The sequence below is a fragment of the Ammodytes marinus genome (genome assembly GCF_949987685.1).
Source record: "Ammodytes marinus genome assembly, chromosome: 19".
NCBI classification, from domain to species: Eukaryota; Metazoa; Chordata; class Actinopteri; order Uranoscopiformes; family Ammodytidae; genus Ammodytes; species Ammodytes marinus.
Window position 1 is genome coordinate 855,741 of NC_137223.1, and position 14,537 is coordinate 870,277.

General features: G+C 41.4%; 1 protein-coding gene across 1 annotated transcript in view; it reads left to right on the forward strand.

The window, feature by feature from the left end:
• usta (uronyl 2-sulfotransferase a) overlaps nucleotides 1-14,537 on the forward strand; it is a 62,240-nt gene that overhangs the window by 41,472 nt on the left and 6,231 nt on the right. Inside the window, 3 exon segments of the mRNA XM_080048446.1 lie at nucleotides 1,158-1,313; nucleotides 9,630-9,709; nucleotides 9,818-9,971. Of these exon segments, the coding sequence (XP_079904572.1) occupies nucleotides 1,158-1,313; nucleotides 9,630-9,709; nucleotides 9,818-9,971 (390 nt within the window).

The following is a 14,537-nucleotide window of genomic DNA, read 5'->3' on the forward strand; positions in this document are numbered from 1 at the left end:
GGTCAATCTCTATTACTTCTCAAATAAATCATGCAGATGTCTTTTTTAAGCTTAATCTGTCTTCCTCTTCCCTCCATCCCTTTTAACTGGCCCCCTATTTCTGTCACTCCTGTGTTCTCACTGGTGTATTCGCTTGGGTAGTCTTCCTTCTTAAGGGGCCACTTGTGTAAACCTTGTAGGCCCTTAGGGATAATTGCCAAATTAGTGCATTCTTGCCGCACTTGCGCTACAAAAAAAAATAAAAAAATCAGTCTCATGTCTCAATACGCACGTCAGCCTCGACTTCTTCCCCAGCCGTAACAAGTCTGTTAGAAAAACAACCTTTTATGCACTCGTATCCACTTTTTTTTTAAATGACTCTGATTCATGGTTTAGCTACTTGTTTAATCGGTGAGTCATGAGGTGTGTGTGTGTGTGTGTGTACATGTTGTAGCTTGTTTGTGTGCGGGAAATGACACAAAAAAAAAGTTGCGTCAGTATCTTTTTTCAGGGAAAGACAGCAAAATATGTGACTCATTGAGTTCAGTGGAGGAATAAGATAGGAGGAGAGGAAGTGAAAGCACAAATGCGTGTGTGTGTCTGTGTGTGTGTGTGTGTGTGTGTGTGTTTGTGTGTGTTTGTGTGTGTCTGTGTGTGTCTGTGTCTGTGTGTGTGTGTGTGTGTGTGTGTGTGTGTGTGTGTGTGTGTGTTTGTGTGTGTGTGTGTGTGTGTGTGTGTGTGTGTGTGTGTGTGTGTGTGTGTGTCTGTGTGTGTGTGTGTGTGTGTGTGTGTGTGTGTGTGTGTGTGTCCTAGCTGAAAGGGAATATGTTGCAAGTTCAATTGAATCCAGCTTCAGGGAGAATCAGAGGTCAGAGAAGATGAGGCAGGAGAACCCAGACAGTTTTTTAATAAATGTACTTGTTTGCTCCTTTAAAAAAAATGACACACTTTTCCTTGACCACTTTTTAGGTACACACATGTTGTTCTTTCATGTGCCCTTAAACTTGTGCTATAAAAGCAACACACAGTAGTAAAATCGATTTGGTAACAAAAGTAGTTCAGTTTATTACATATCACTTATTTTGTGTCTCTTTGTGTGTGTGTGTGTGTGTCTGTGTGTGTGTGTGTGTGTGTGTGTGTGTGTGTGTGTGTGTGTGTGTGTGTGTGTGTGTAAACAGGTGCTCCCGTTCCCCAGCCAGGTGGTGTATAACCGTGTGGGGAAGTGTGGCAGTCGGACGGTGGTCATCCTGCTGAGGTTACTGGCGGAGAAGCATCAGTTCAACCTGATCTCCTCAGACATCCACAATAAAACACGCCTCACCAAACATGAACAGGTCAGTTCGACAGGGGACCATTCAATCAAGTTGTAGGGTCGCATTATTTGGTCATTTATCCATTGTGTATTTCCTTGTTAAAGGTGCCACGAGGAACTTTTAAATATTTCTGAAATAGTCAAACATTTCCTCTGGTGATCATAAATAACATTTAATAGCAGAACATCAGTGCAAATAATTATATTTTTTTATATTTTTTCATAATGCACGCTCATGGGCACGCTCACCCAGGAACATCAGCTGGCGTAGTAAAAACACTATCGCTTTTGTCCAAAGGGGGCGCAAGAATGAACTCAAACTGAAAGTTCCTTGGAGAAAATAGCCTAATTCTCTGTCAAACGTTTGTTATAGTTCTTTTTTTTTTTTAATGTTTATTATTTAATATGGTCAAAATGAGATATGAATGTCTGTTAAGTAGCCAGAGCTCTCGGTCAGATCACATGATCTTCAACAGACCATGTAGTTGAGTTTGCCAAAAAAGTGGAAAAATTTAATATTAAAATATAAATTTTTACGTTGTTATATTGTTTTATTTAGTCTGTTGTGCTGCTTACATCTGGGAAATTAAACAATACGGAAATTAACCGATTTATTTCTTGATTTTATTGTTTGGGACCCCATGGTTTCCAGGTGCCACTTCTGAATCCACTATGCTTTCATCATCTGTATATAAATACTTAGCGTTAACTTTAAACAGACAAAATTCAAAACAGCCACTGTTGTCAAGCCCTTAAAAAAGCAGCATCCCCCCCATCAATTATTGTATTTGAAAAGAAATGCTTTGTTGATTTGGATTTTGCTTTTTTTTACTGTTTGGTCACAGTGGACTTAACCAGCAGCAGGAGCTCATTCAGTGGACATGGAATCTCTTGTTTTTATTATTTCCTGAAATATCTTGAGTACATGGACTTTACAGAGGGAAAAACTGCTTTGGTTTAAAAACCGCAGCTTTTTGAGACACTAAGAGGTTCTGGCCCTGTGCGAGTGGGAATGCCAATGGGAATAAAGCGCACTGTATCTAAATGATTTTTACGATTAAGCACAAATACTATTTCTCTTTCTCAAAACACAAGCACTGTGTGTTTTGCTGCAAACTTGACTGCAAACTGTGGTCCCAAAACAAGATTGCTTCCAGGGACATGGACTTGACCAGATGGTTTGAATACAGGCTCAGTGGGAGAATGTAACAACTGTACTTTTAAATGGGTTATAAATCATTTATAATATTAAGCAACAATCCAGTTAGCAGAAGGAAAACTTAAACCTTTTACTTAAATCGAATTATCAACACCACAGTGTTAAATAACTCAATTGCGCATAAAAGTCCTGCATTGGAAAATGTAACATAGGTAGAAGAACTATAGAGATACTATGCACACAAATGTGAGGGATACATATTGTTTTATATGGTATGGTACAATCTTGTTTTTACATTAATGTTTTGTGTTTTGTGCTTCAATACCTCTGCAAATACATTCTGGACTCTATGTTATAGGATTATTATAACTGATAGGGTTGGGGGATGCAACATTTGTAACGTTGTAGTTAGTCAAGAAGAGGTGAATGCAACTACAGAATTTACCAAAACTAATAAACTATTACTGAGCATAATCTTATCATATTGCCTCAACCCATCATGTGTTTTGTTTGTTCATTTTGCAGAGGCAATACCAAAGCTGCAAAATGTATTATTGAGTATAAGGTATGATTTTGCCCACCTTACCTGACTTTACCTGAACTGTGCCCCAATACGAGCATAAAGTAGCATACATTTGAAACACTCAACCAGAATACCTGTACCTCAAAATTATACTTAAATACAGTATACCGTGGTGCTTCAGAGATGCTGCTCTGTAGTTGACCCTAACCTTCTACATTCCGTTAGGGGGAGAGATGAAAGGAGAATTGAGATCAATGGTAGTTCAGACAGGAATACTTTAGTCAAAATATAGTTTATTCGATTAGCAGAATACTTTGCAGTAATTATATTTGGCGGTATGGTTCTGATCCAAGATCTCCTCCCCCTCCATGCGCACGCGTGGAAAGCTTTTAGACAGAGAGAGCCCTCCCTCTGACCTCCATGAGCTTCATGGATTACCGAAAGGTGAGGAGATCTGCAGCAAGGACCCCCTAGGGTGTAGAACAGAACAAGCGTCAATGACAACAGAAATGACATTGATGACAATACATTTACAGGAGGTGGTGGGGTGGAGGTGGGTTGCAAAAGCTTGCAGAGGAAGCAGCACCAGTAGGTAGGCTAGAGCAGCTTAAATAGAGCGCCACTTAGAGTGTACGGCCAATGACGTGCTAGGGGCGTAAACTGGCTGTCAGCTGATGCGCACAGATGACAGCCGCTTGACGTCCGTACCCTGCCTGAACTAACGCTATACGCTCGATGAGTGAATGCACAAATATCTGACTTCCTCAGAACTAGCACATGGTCCAGGCCTCTTCATTTGAACTTATGCCTTTAACATTTTCCACTCATGTAAGGGCTCCTCTAGTCACCCGGATGAGGAGGTGAACTGACCGTGTGTGTGTGTGTGTTTGTGTGGGAGTTTTGTTGCCGTGACTCACATCCTCATATGAATTTATTGACCGGCCACATGCTTTTACGGCTAAGCTACTGCTGCTAACCACTTTTGAACGGTCAGCAGATGCTAAAATTGTATATAACCATTATTGACCGATGTGATGGTAATGTGTGTGAAAAAGCCAATATTGAAACAGCTACTTGTTTATCCATTCATCAAAACCTTAAAAATTGCTGGCTGCTCACCCGGTGTGGCAGAACACCATTACACTCATTAATTCTCTGGACATAATAAATCTCTGTGAACGGTAGCAAGCAGACAGAGTTTGTGCATTCCGGTGTCCGTGGCAAGGGGGGGGATGTTTAATAAGTATGTCTGTGCTTGTATTTGAGCGCGTTTCTGCAAAGTGTGTCTCCCTATTTGTGTGTTTATTTGCATGTGTACTGGTGTGTGTGTTTGCGTGTGCGTGTGCGTGTGTGTGTGTGTGTGTGTGTGTGTGTGTGTGTGTGTGTGTGTTGACTTATGCAGAACCAGACGGCGCGCGTGGCCTAAGTATAGAGATGTTGGTCTCATCAGTTGTGGTTCTGGCTGGAGACTGGCTTGCAGTTTTTCTGGCGCATTTTCCAGCTGGCTCTCCCAGCAGTCCTAGCTAATGGGTTTGCCCAGGGTTGATGCCCCGTACATATAGTAGGTAGCCAAAATGGGGAAGGTGAAACTTTGCAGAGCTTGTGGACAGTCTTGGCGTATATAGTTACGCATCTGTCCTTTACAGTAAAAGGGGGAACAGGGTCAGTGGGAGAGAGAGGTTTAAGATAAACTCCAGAAAAACAGAAAAACAACACCTTTTATTTTCAGCGACTGTATTCATGTGGGATCTGGTTTCCTGCCTCCTCTCACCAAACACATGAACTAGCAGTCAGTGGCTCAACAGCACATGAACCCTGTGTATCTGCGTCCCATGACCGCAGAGGCACAAATACCAAGAAGTGTCTGGCTGGCCCCAGCATAAAAAAAACAAAGACTGTAACTAGTTATTCCCATAGTAGCATCTCCCCAGCTGCACTCAATGCTTACAGAGAATTTAATTGGACTGGGTGCTGGAAGAAATTCAAAAAGTAACTGCTAATTTTTATTTTTAAGATTAACATATTTTTTTTAAGATTTTTTATTTATTTAATTTTGTAGCCTAACTTCCTGTGTTCTGTGTTAGTACTCTTTGAGCAGATAAGCTACGTATGAGCTGTGATATCTGGACTGATCCCTTTGGAGTCGTTTTGCAGCGTCTGACCTGACTATAACCTGTTTTTTTTTTATTAGGTAGCTACATAAAGACAAATTGAATCGGGTTCAAAGGCATGGAAACAGTCGTAGCTTTCTGTGGTTTCTGGTTCTTCCTCTTTTTCCCCTTGATGAGCCCTGTGCGGACGCCATGGGGGCTCAGGAAGGAGGGTGGAGGAGGGGGGGGGGGTCGAGGGGTGTGTGTGTGTGGGGGGGGTCACGGGGTTTACAGGTATGCCTGGAATCTCAGGCTGTCCTCCACTTTCCCTCCGTCTCCCTGCAGCTCTCCATGGTAAATCAGAGGGGGTCTGGCCAGACAGACCAGAGGGCTGGTTAGGAAAACACACACACACACACACACACACACACACACACACACGTACACACACACACACACAGACACTGACACACACACCCTAACTAACCAAATGTGCCAAATGTGTTCAGGGTCTGCACATCAACCTGGGTGTGGGGGGGGGGGGGGGGGAGGGGGGAGGGGACATCAGGGGTTAGCTCTGGGCTAATTGGGGGAGTTTGTGGAAAATAAACTTTTTTTCTAAATGTCAGGAATTGAAATGAATGAATAGAGAGGGAGCGCGCAGGAGGGACCCGGATTTGGTGGAATAAATCAATTCTACAGTGTGCCGCTAATGAAAAGATTGAAACTTGGCATTTTACAGCTGGAAGGATCCACAGAAAAAAAGTTGAATCGGAGTGAGTGGAAATGTACTGAGTTTATAGAGAAGAGGGAGACCTTGTGACTAGGCCCTCAGATCAGCTGCCCCGCGTGTACACATAAACAAGTACACATATTACTGGAGCTATCCAAATAGTCTCGCGCTATGACGTAACAGGTGCCTATACATAGTTTATAAGAGCAGGACATTCAAACTGTTCCTCAACGGATCAGTAGACTCTGCCAGCAAGGTTTTTTTTTATATAAAGAGTGATTCAGCCTGTTAAAGAGAGGACCCCGAAGAATATGTCCTTCATACCCAAATCAGGCAGCTAATACCGAAGGCCTTAGCTCCACATTTACAGGTCTAATCATATATCGCTATATAATGGTTAGCGCTGACTTGACAAAGTACGTTAATGTAACTTTAATGGGATCATAAGTATTTCCTTTTATGAGGGGTGGGGGGGCTTTTACCACTAAACCACGAGCGCCCCGATCATAAGTATTTTTAAAGATTCTGCGTGAAGTTAGTTTTACTTTTTCCACTGTACCCAAACAAACAAGCAAAGTGTGAGCCCATGGTGTGAGAGAAATCCTATAGAGTTTTTCAGAAGCAGCACCTTGATAAACAGGGGTATTTGAGAGCTATCCTGAGATTAGATGTTCCCATCACAGATGCTGTTCCTGTGCCTGCTCCTCCTCTGTTCTGTTTTTCCCTGTGTATGCCTCCCCCCCCCCCCATGATTGGAAGTTTTGTTTTATCTTTGGCTTCTGTGTCACTGTCTACATAGCAGAGGGACTCATTGAATTCCCCATGTGCCGTTTTCATATATTTCACACTTTTCACATTTTCCTCAGTTTTTTTCCCTTACTCATTTGTGCTTATACCTGTTTAAAGGTGCTCTGAGGAACTCTCCGTTTTTGTTCATTCTTGCACCCCCTTTGGACAAAGGCGGTAGTGTTTTTTACTATGCCAGCTGTTGTTCCTGGGTGAGCGTACCCATGACAAAGGCATTTAGAAAAAAACTATATAAAAATATCATTCCTTGCACTGATTTGCAGTTACAAAAATAGACTGTTTCAGAAATATTTAAAAGTTCCTCGTAGCTACTTAAAACATCCACCTGTCATAGTAATGTAGACGTTACATTTTCGGTTCCCTTCTGCTTGGATGTGTGTGTTCGCATTAGCACACTTGTTTATATGTCCTCTGGTGGGAAGCCCATGAGGGACCATACTGTATATCATTGTCTCTGCAATACATGCAAAACATGGATCATACCATCCAGCTGGGGAACATGAAACAACAACAGAAACAAATTGAACCGTTGCTTTCTCTTACTCGCAATAGAAAAGAAGCATCTGGTGACAATGTGTGTCACGGATGTGGCATATGACACATGGCTGAAACTCTCTCCAAAGGACCAGCAGTGTAGAGTAAGACAAGGACAGCATTACAGAGGGATAAGTCATGCTGTATTGGGTTGATAAAAGGGGGAACAACTAGGTAAAAGAGTCAAAAACGATAATAATAACTTCAAGAAATAACATGAATTTTTAGAAGTAAGCTAGTTTAGTTCCCTGTGCAACTAAGTACCTGACCATTACCCCTCTGGACATTTTCAAAAGTGTTCTGACCACTGATACTTGTAAGACTTGGCCTGTTACTTTCTGGTCTTAATCTGTAAGGTATGGCAGAAGTCCACCAGAAACACTTCTCAATTGAACCTGTCTACTCAGGGATAAATATACTGTAGAGACATTTTCTTGAGATTCGGACAAAGTTGGAAAAAAATATCCACACAAGTCAAGACTTGGATAAGTTGATATTTTGAAGATTATTTGACGAAATTATAATGTTGATGTATCACACTTCTTCACTCTCAGTATGTACAAAAGACAGAAAAAAGAAAGTTGAAGTACGTACAGTTGATAACTCTCCCAATGCTCCCTGAATATAGCATTAACATCTTACACAGTGTTAACAGCTCCCATACACGTACTAAAACTTAATGTCGAGGCTATTACTAGCAGAGTCATGACTTTGGGTCATTATGTGGGTCGTGTTTTTTTTATTATTTTGTAAATTACACATATTATAAGCTCCACCGGTGCACAGACATAACCATTATTTTTTACGTGTGTAACTGCCTGGGTCTCACAACGTTGAATTATTTCAATATGGAGCGATATTTTTGAAGAATGACTATATGAATTCGGTTTCAGTCGAGTGGCCTTTAGTCAAAGAGCTCATGTACATAAGGGTCTGCACTGTATAAACCACTATGCACTGTACTACGATATCTCAACGTTTGTTTTGGGTACTGTGAGCTACTGACTTTCCATACAGACCTAGAAAGTATTTGGAATGCTTTTTTTTCATAGAGGCAGGGGAAGAAGAACCTTGGAATAATAATTGCTTTAGAAATGTTGGCTTTCCCCGGGCATGACTTTAACTATGGTTGGTGAATGATGTCTTATGAACAAAACAATGATAGCACTTTGTACAGTCAAGGCGGAGGTTGACATTGTGGTGAGGTCAGTCTGTAAAGAAAGTTTCTGCAAATCTAATCAATGGTGGACCCAAAGCCAGATAAATACACAGGCCAAGTGCATCTTGTCCATGGGTAATGCACTCAGTCAAACAATAAACCACTTGGGATGGGAGTTCTTGGTTCTGCTTGACAATACCTTTTAGTCTTCATTTAGTTTACAAGGAAGCTTCTATCAGTGTAAGTTACACTGTAGAAGACTCTCTAAAGTGTCAGGAGCTTGCAAATACTTTGGTTTATCACCCATTAAAGGTGTAGTCTGTTCAGGGAATATAATATTCACAAGTATGGTTTAATTAGTGTATAATCGCTTGAAAATAACCTACATATATCTACCTGAGAATAAGTGTTGTAATGTATATGAGCAGGGTGCCCTCAACGGATGCCGCCATGTTGCACCACCATGTTTCTACAGTAGTCGGGAAAATTAAACAGCTTTATGCGTTTTTATATGATATATTCCAAATGGACGCTAGCCTGGAAATCCAGACCCTGATATCTTGAACGATAGAGGGTCTGGCCACGATCAATAGTAATTTCCAACTCAAGGGGCGGATCCTACTCGTGCATTTCAAATGCCACTGCACACAGTTGGATAGCACTACAACCAATCAGAGCGATGCACAAGGTGACGTAAGCCCCTTTCGTTTAGCGAACAGCTGTTAAACTGTTAAATTAAACGTTTGCCGTTGTCGGTCGGCAAAACAGAACATTCCACTTACTTGCTAATGAAAGATTTCAGTGCCGTCTTCCAAATCATTAAGGGTCGAGGCCAAAGCAGTCTCAAACTCACACAACATATCCGCAGCCATCTTTGATGTTTACTATCACGGCTTCGACGTCGCATGCACATCACTGTCGTCATCCGGTTACGTCCTCCCCAGAGCACCATATAAAGGGCTCTGGCGCGCCCATATTACAGTAGATAGAACCAATTGAAACCATAGCCTGATTTCTGGTTTTCTTGATAAAGCTTCAACGGAGCGTGTCCAGACCAACACGCGCAGCAAATTTAATTTGCCAGCGCCTAGTGGCAGGTCTGGGAATGCCAGGCTAAATGGACGCATCAATGCAATCTAGAACTTTCACCACTAGACGGCGCCCAAGATGCATTAAAATTACACACTGTATCTTTAACAAAACAAATGCATGTTTGTCCCATATTTAAGGCGGATACACCTATTCATTCTGTGACACTCTTTTAATCTATGTGTGTGTGTGTGTGTGTGTGTGTGTGTGTGTGTTTTTTTTTTTTTTTATTTTTTTAATTCAGGTGGATCTCATGAAGAACATCAGTAATATCCCTCAGCCATTCCTCTTCACGCGGCATGTTCACTTCCTCAACTTCACCAGGTACAGTGGTGCGCCATGCAGAGTGCACTACAATGATGCTTTCACAAAAAAAGCAGTTGGAAAATACATTTAATATTAAAATATGTTTTTCAAATTAATTTTTTTTAGGTTTAGGATAGAGCAGCCCGTCTATATCAACATAATCCGGGACCCCATCAACCGCTTCCTGTCCAACTACTTCTTCCGTCGTTTTGGGGACTGGAGGGGGGAGCAGAACCACCTGATACGCACTCCAGGCATGAAGGATGACGAGAGATACCTGGTGAGTGCAGAAATGAATCAGTGTCTTTAAGATGTGCCCTTGAGCACACATTTACAATATTGACAGCTATACACTACAGTAAATTTGCTTCAAGCTGTATTCCATGTTTTTTTTGTCCTGGAGTTGGTCAGTGTGTCTGATATTGATTGTTAATGTTGTTGTGTTATGTTATTAGATGCACAGATTGTCTGGACGTTGTGGCTTTTTAAGATGCTGTTATAAGAAATGTAATGATCTGCAAATGAAAACTTGTTAGACATTTCTACTGATATTAGTCTGTTACCTGCTTAAAGCTATGGTGCGTAACTTCTGTTGCCCCTGTGAGTAAGTCTGAGTAATTGCAACAACACATGCAACATACACATGCTCATAGATGCAACAGGTGCATCTATGAGGTAAGCGTTCGGTAATTGCACATGGAATTTTATCCCACACCAGTTTGTAAACGCTGCCATACTGAGAAATACAGAGAAAGATTTTGTGGAGCTGTTAGGCTTCATCAACTTTGTGTTTACTCATATGGCGATGGCTTGAATGTAACTGACATGCATTTATGTGGAAAAGTTACACACTACAGCTTTAATACGTACATGTAAATGTGAGGTGCACTACGAAAAACTATTTCTGTCTCTTTGCTAGACTCTGAAACTGCGGTCATTCAGGCACGTCAGGCCTGACCATTAATTATCTGTTTTTTTTTTATAGCCAAAGCTTTGCACCTGCCTTCAAGATGGCAAAGGAGGAATTTATTATCAGTACGTGTGGTTTGAGCTAGCTTCGGTCGCCTTTTTCTTTCCACATAAAAGCAGCGCATCCTCGGCCATAACATTGCGTCATATTTGGGTCGAAGATAACCTGACCAAGTCCCTTGTTTATTAAGTTTCTAGCTTTAGGGAAGGGTTAGGGTACCACGTTTTGTTACCATGTTGCTCCTGTGCCAAGGGAACCATACAGTGCTCCATGCAACCTTTATAACAGTCTGATTTAGATTGAAACAAATACTGAACCATTGAGCCTTCTTCTCCTACTTGCCTTTGATTGTGGCCCCCAGCACCCACAAGCCTAAGATATTTACTATATGTAAAATTGTTTAGGGTTTGAAATACGAATGTGTGGTATTTCACAGAGCTGCACAGGTGTTTAATGATTGAGTAGCCGGCTTGTCAATAGCAGTGCTTTAAATCAGTTTTGTACTGTTTCCAGACGCTAAGTCGAGACATGAAATGAAATTTCATCTACTAATTTTTTCTCCTGGTATGACCTTAATGTACAGTAATTACAGAGGCGTGCTTTCTTTACAGAGAAAGAGTAATCATACTACAGTGCAAAATGTATATAAAGACACATATCAAACCTATCAAAAGAGATTTCTGCATCCATTCATTCATTAAATAACTGATACATAGCAGATCCCCACGTCAGCCAGATGACTGTTTTTTCTTATTGGAGATCTCTTTTTGTTATTATCTTAAGACAAACATTATCTTGCTTAAATTTCAATGTGGAGCATTTATCCCATACAGACATATATAAAAGTAAAACCACACTGTACTCTCTTTGAAGATGTTCTACACATGGTGTTGCTGGAGGGAGGAATGAAGGCAGACTGACGCTAACCCAATATTTAAACCTGATTATGATTCCAATTAGAGACCCTGTTTTAGTATAACCACATGAAGAAAAAAGAAAACTCCGTATCATACATGTGCCCTGCAGAAGTCTTTACCCATGCAGCACCTTGCTTAAGGCGACGCATCTCATATTTCACGAATCACGATACATGCCATTTGGAGCATTATGTTCAAGTCGCCTTTTTTTATCTCTGGATTTTTTACCCAGTTGAGAAGCTTCTTAAATACAGTTTGACTTTATGACAACCACCATGGTACAATCAGCAGGGAAGACTTGGGTCTAATGTGAAGTTGGTAAGTAACACAAACATCTACATTTGGGATTAGGGGAGGAGGTAGGCGAAAATATGTTGGCTTTAAGAGGAGGACAAAACCATTATTAAATCAGTGCTTGTTCTGGATTTGAAGGCAAATAAATCTCCAGGCACAAACCCAGGTACACTGTCAGCCATCGCTCACACACTCATCTGTACTGTCCGAGACCCTTAGAGCTAACAAGGCTCATACTGAGAGGCTAACAGCAGAGTGAATGTCATTCTGGCTTGAGTCTGACTGGGTGTAATTAAGTATTGCACTGCTTTCCCCTGGAGTTTTGGACCATGTGAGTTGAGTTATTAAAGTATGCAGACCACGGGGGCCCCTTGCTGCAGTTAAGGGGGGCTGTGTTGATGTAGACTGGCTTACCTGTGTGTGTCTGTGTGTGTGTGTGTGTGTGTGTGTGTGTGTGTGTGTGTGTGTGTGTGTGTGTGTTTGCGTGTGTAGGTGCTTGTGTGTATGTGTGTGTGTTTGCGTGTGTAGGTGCTTGTGTGTATGTGTGTGTGTTTCGTTATGAGGACCAAGAGTCCTTAACAGGGTTTACTGTAAAACTGACTAACATTTTCCAAAGTGATGACATTTCTGTTGCGGCCAACTCTCTTTGTTTGAGTCAAGAAATCTCTATATTTTTTTGTTTGTTTCTTTGAGTCACTCAGTGTATTGTTTGTCTTGTTCACTTCACCTGACTCCCATTCGACTCATTCCATTGAACAGATATGATGTATAGGCGTAGAAGTGTCTCTAAGATGGCACCACTTTACAAAAGCAATATTTATAGCTGTTGTTTTGCTTTGCTTTCTTTTCTTACTCCTTTGCCTTGCTGCTGTTGGTAATAATTATTTTGCACTGACTGCGCTTGTTAGCAACGACAGCCTAACTTGCCTAATCATAAAAAACTGCTTGCAGTTATGTGCTAAATCATACCTATAAACAGTGTCTACAAGCATTCGCCACACTAGCTTCTGTATATTGCTGTAGGCTGCAGTTGCACTAGACTGCTGTGTACGCTGCAAAATGTGCTGAACCTCACAAAAAATAACAATAACAGTAAAAAAAAGTATTAATTTAGGAATCTAGACATAAATTCACAGACTCAAAACTAATGATAAAGTAGTATAAATAGTAGCTGGTTTGTATAGTGGAGCCTTGGGCTTCTGTGAGCTTGAGTTGGAAGCAGCTGTCCACCTTTTTATACCTGGGTCTCTGGACAGAGCTCCACCTGACAAATTGGCAAGGCAGCATACTTCTCCGAAATATCGACTTTTAAAATAGTTATTTCCGTTCAATGTTGATATCTGAAACAAGTCTGAATAGATTTGTCCAGATTTGAGGCCCAGGCATGAATGTCCTCACAAGTATAGTGTTTTCAAATATCTGTGCATGTATCAGCCAGTGGCCTGCTATGTCAACATGCTTTAGATCCCCTGCCTGGTGTGCATTAGCCCTGCCTGCCCCGCGCCGGGTGTGTATGAGAAGTGTCAATGAAAGAACACTGTCAGTTAGCTAGCAGGGGCTGAGGGAACCTGATGCACGTATTACTGAGACATTCCTGTGGTCGGCTTGGATTTTTCCGTCAGTCCCCACACCCCTTTTTACACACACTGTAAACCCAACACACACACACACACACACACACACACACACTGTGTGTGTGTGTGTGTGTGTGTGTGTGTGTGTGTGTGTGCAAAGGCACGCACTGGCTGGACCCTTGTATGCAGTGTACACACATGTACCATGTGTGTACACTGCACTGTGGAGTACATGCACGGACTGTCATTTAGGATTTACAGTACATTATGACATTTGTGTGAGTTCTAAAAATCCACGGCATTTTCATCCGGTCAGATTATTTTAGTTGATTTACATAAACCGAGTGTGTGTGTATTGGCGAAGCGCATAGGAAAATGATCAATCCAGAGGGAGCACATGCACAATGATTCATCGGACCTACCTCGAAGTAAAGGTGTGTGTGTGTGTGTGTGTGTGTGTGTGTGTGTGTGTGTGTGTGTGTGTGTGTGTGTGTGTGTGTGTGTGTGAGAATATGTCAATGTTCATTTCAGTATGCGTAACAAACACGTGCTAGATGTCTACGATGTCATTTTAGTTTCTCAACTGAACTCCTGAGAACTCAGATTAGTTTCTCACGGTTCAGGTTTGATCAGGAGAGATTCCCACGGCCAAAAAAATAAAAAATTGTGCAATCTCAATTAGTCTGACATTTAAACTGTCACATACATTATGACAGAGGCTTAAACAGTTGTGCTACAGCATGCCTTGACATTAAAAAAAAACAGTAACGTGCTGTGCCAGCCACACACAGTTGATTGCCTCAGGTGCAACAGACACATTGAAGCTTGCTGGTCGCATCCATCAGGTGTTGTCTAAGCAAGAATATGTTTTTTTATTAGACATAAAGGAGTAGATTCATGTCATTTTTGGATAGATTTCTTTCGAATGGCAATTTATCTGACAGTTTTCGGTATCACCTGGATGCAGTTGGCGCCACACATCTGGCAATGCTGTCAACAAATGCTAAGAACGATTAGTTCAAAGCAGCGATAATGAATGTGTTTTATATTAACAGCAGCGGCATGTGTAAGGTGTTGCATAGATGGAAGCC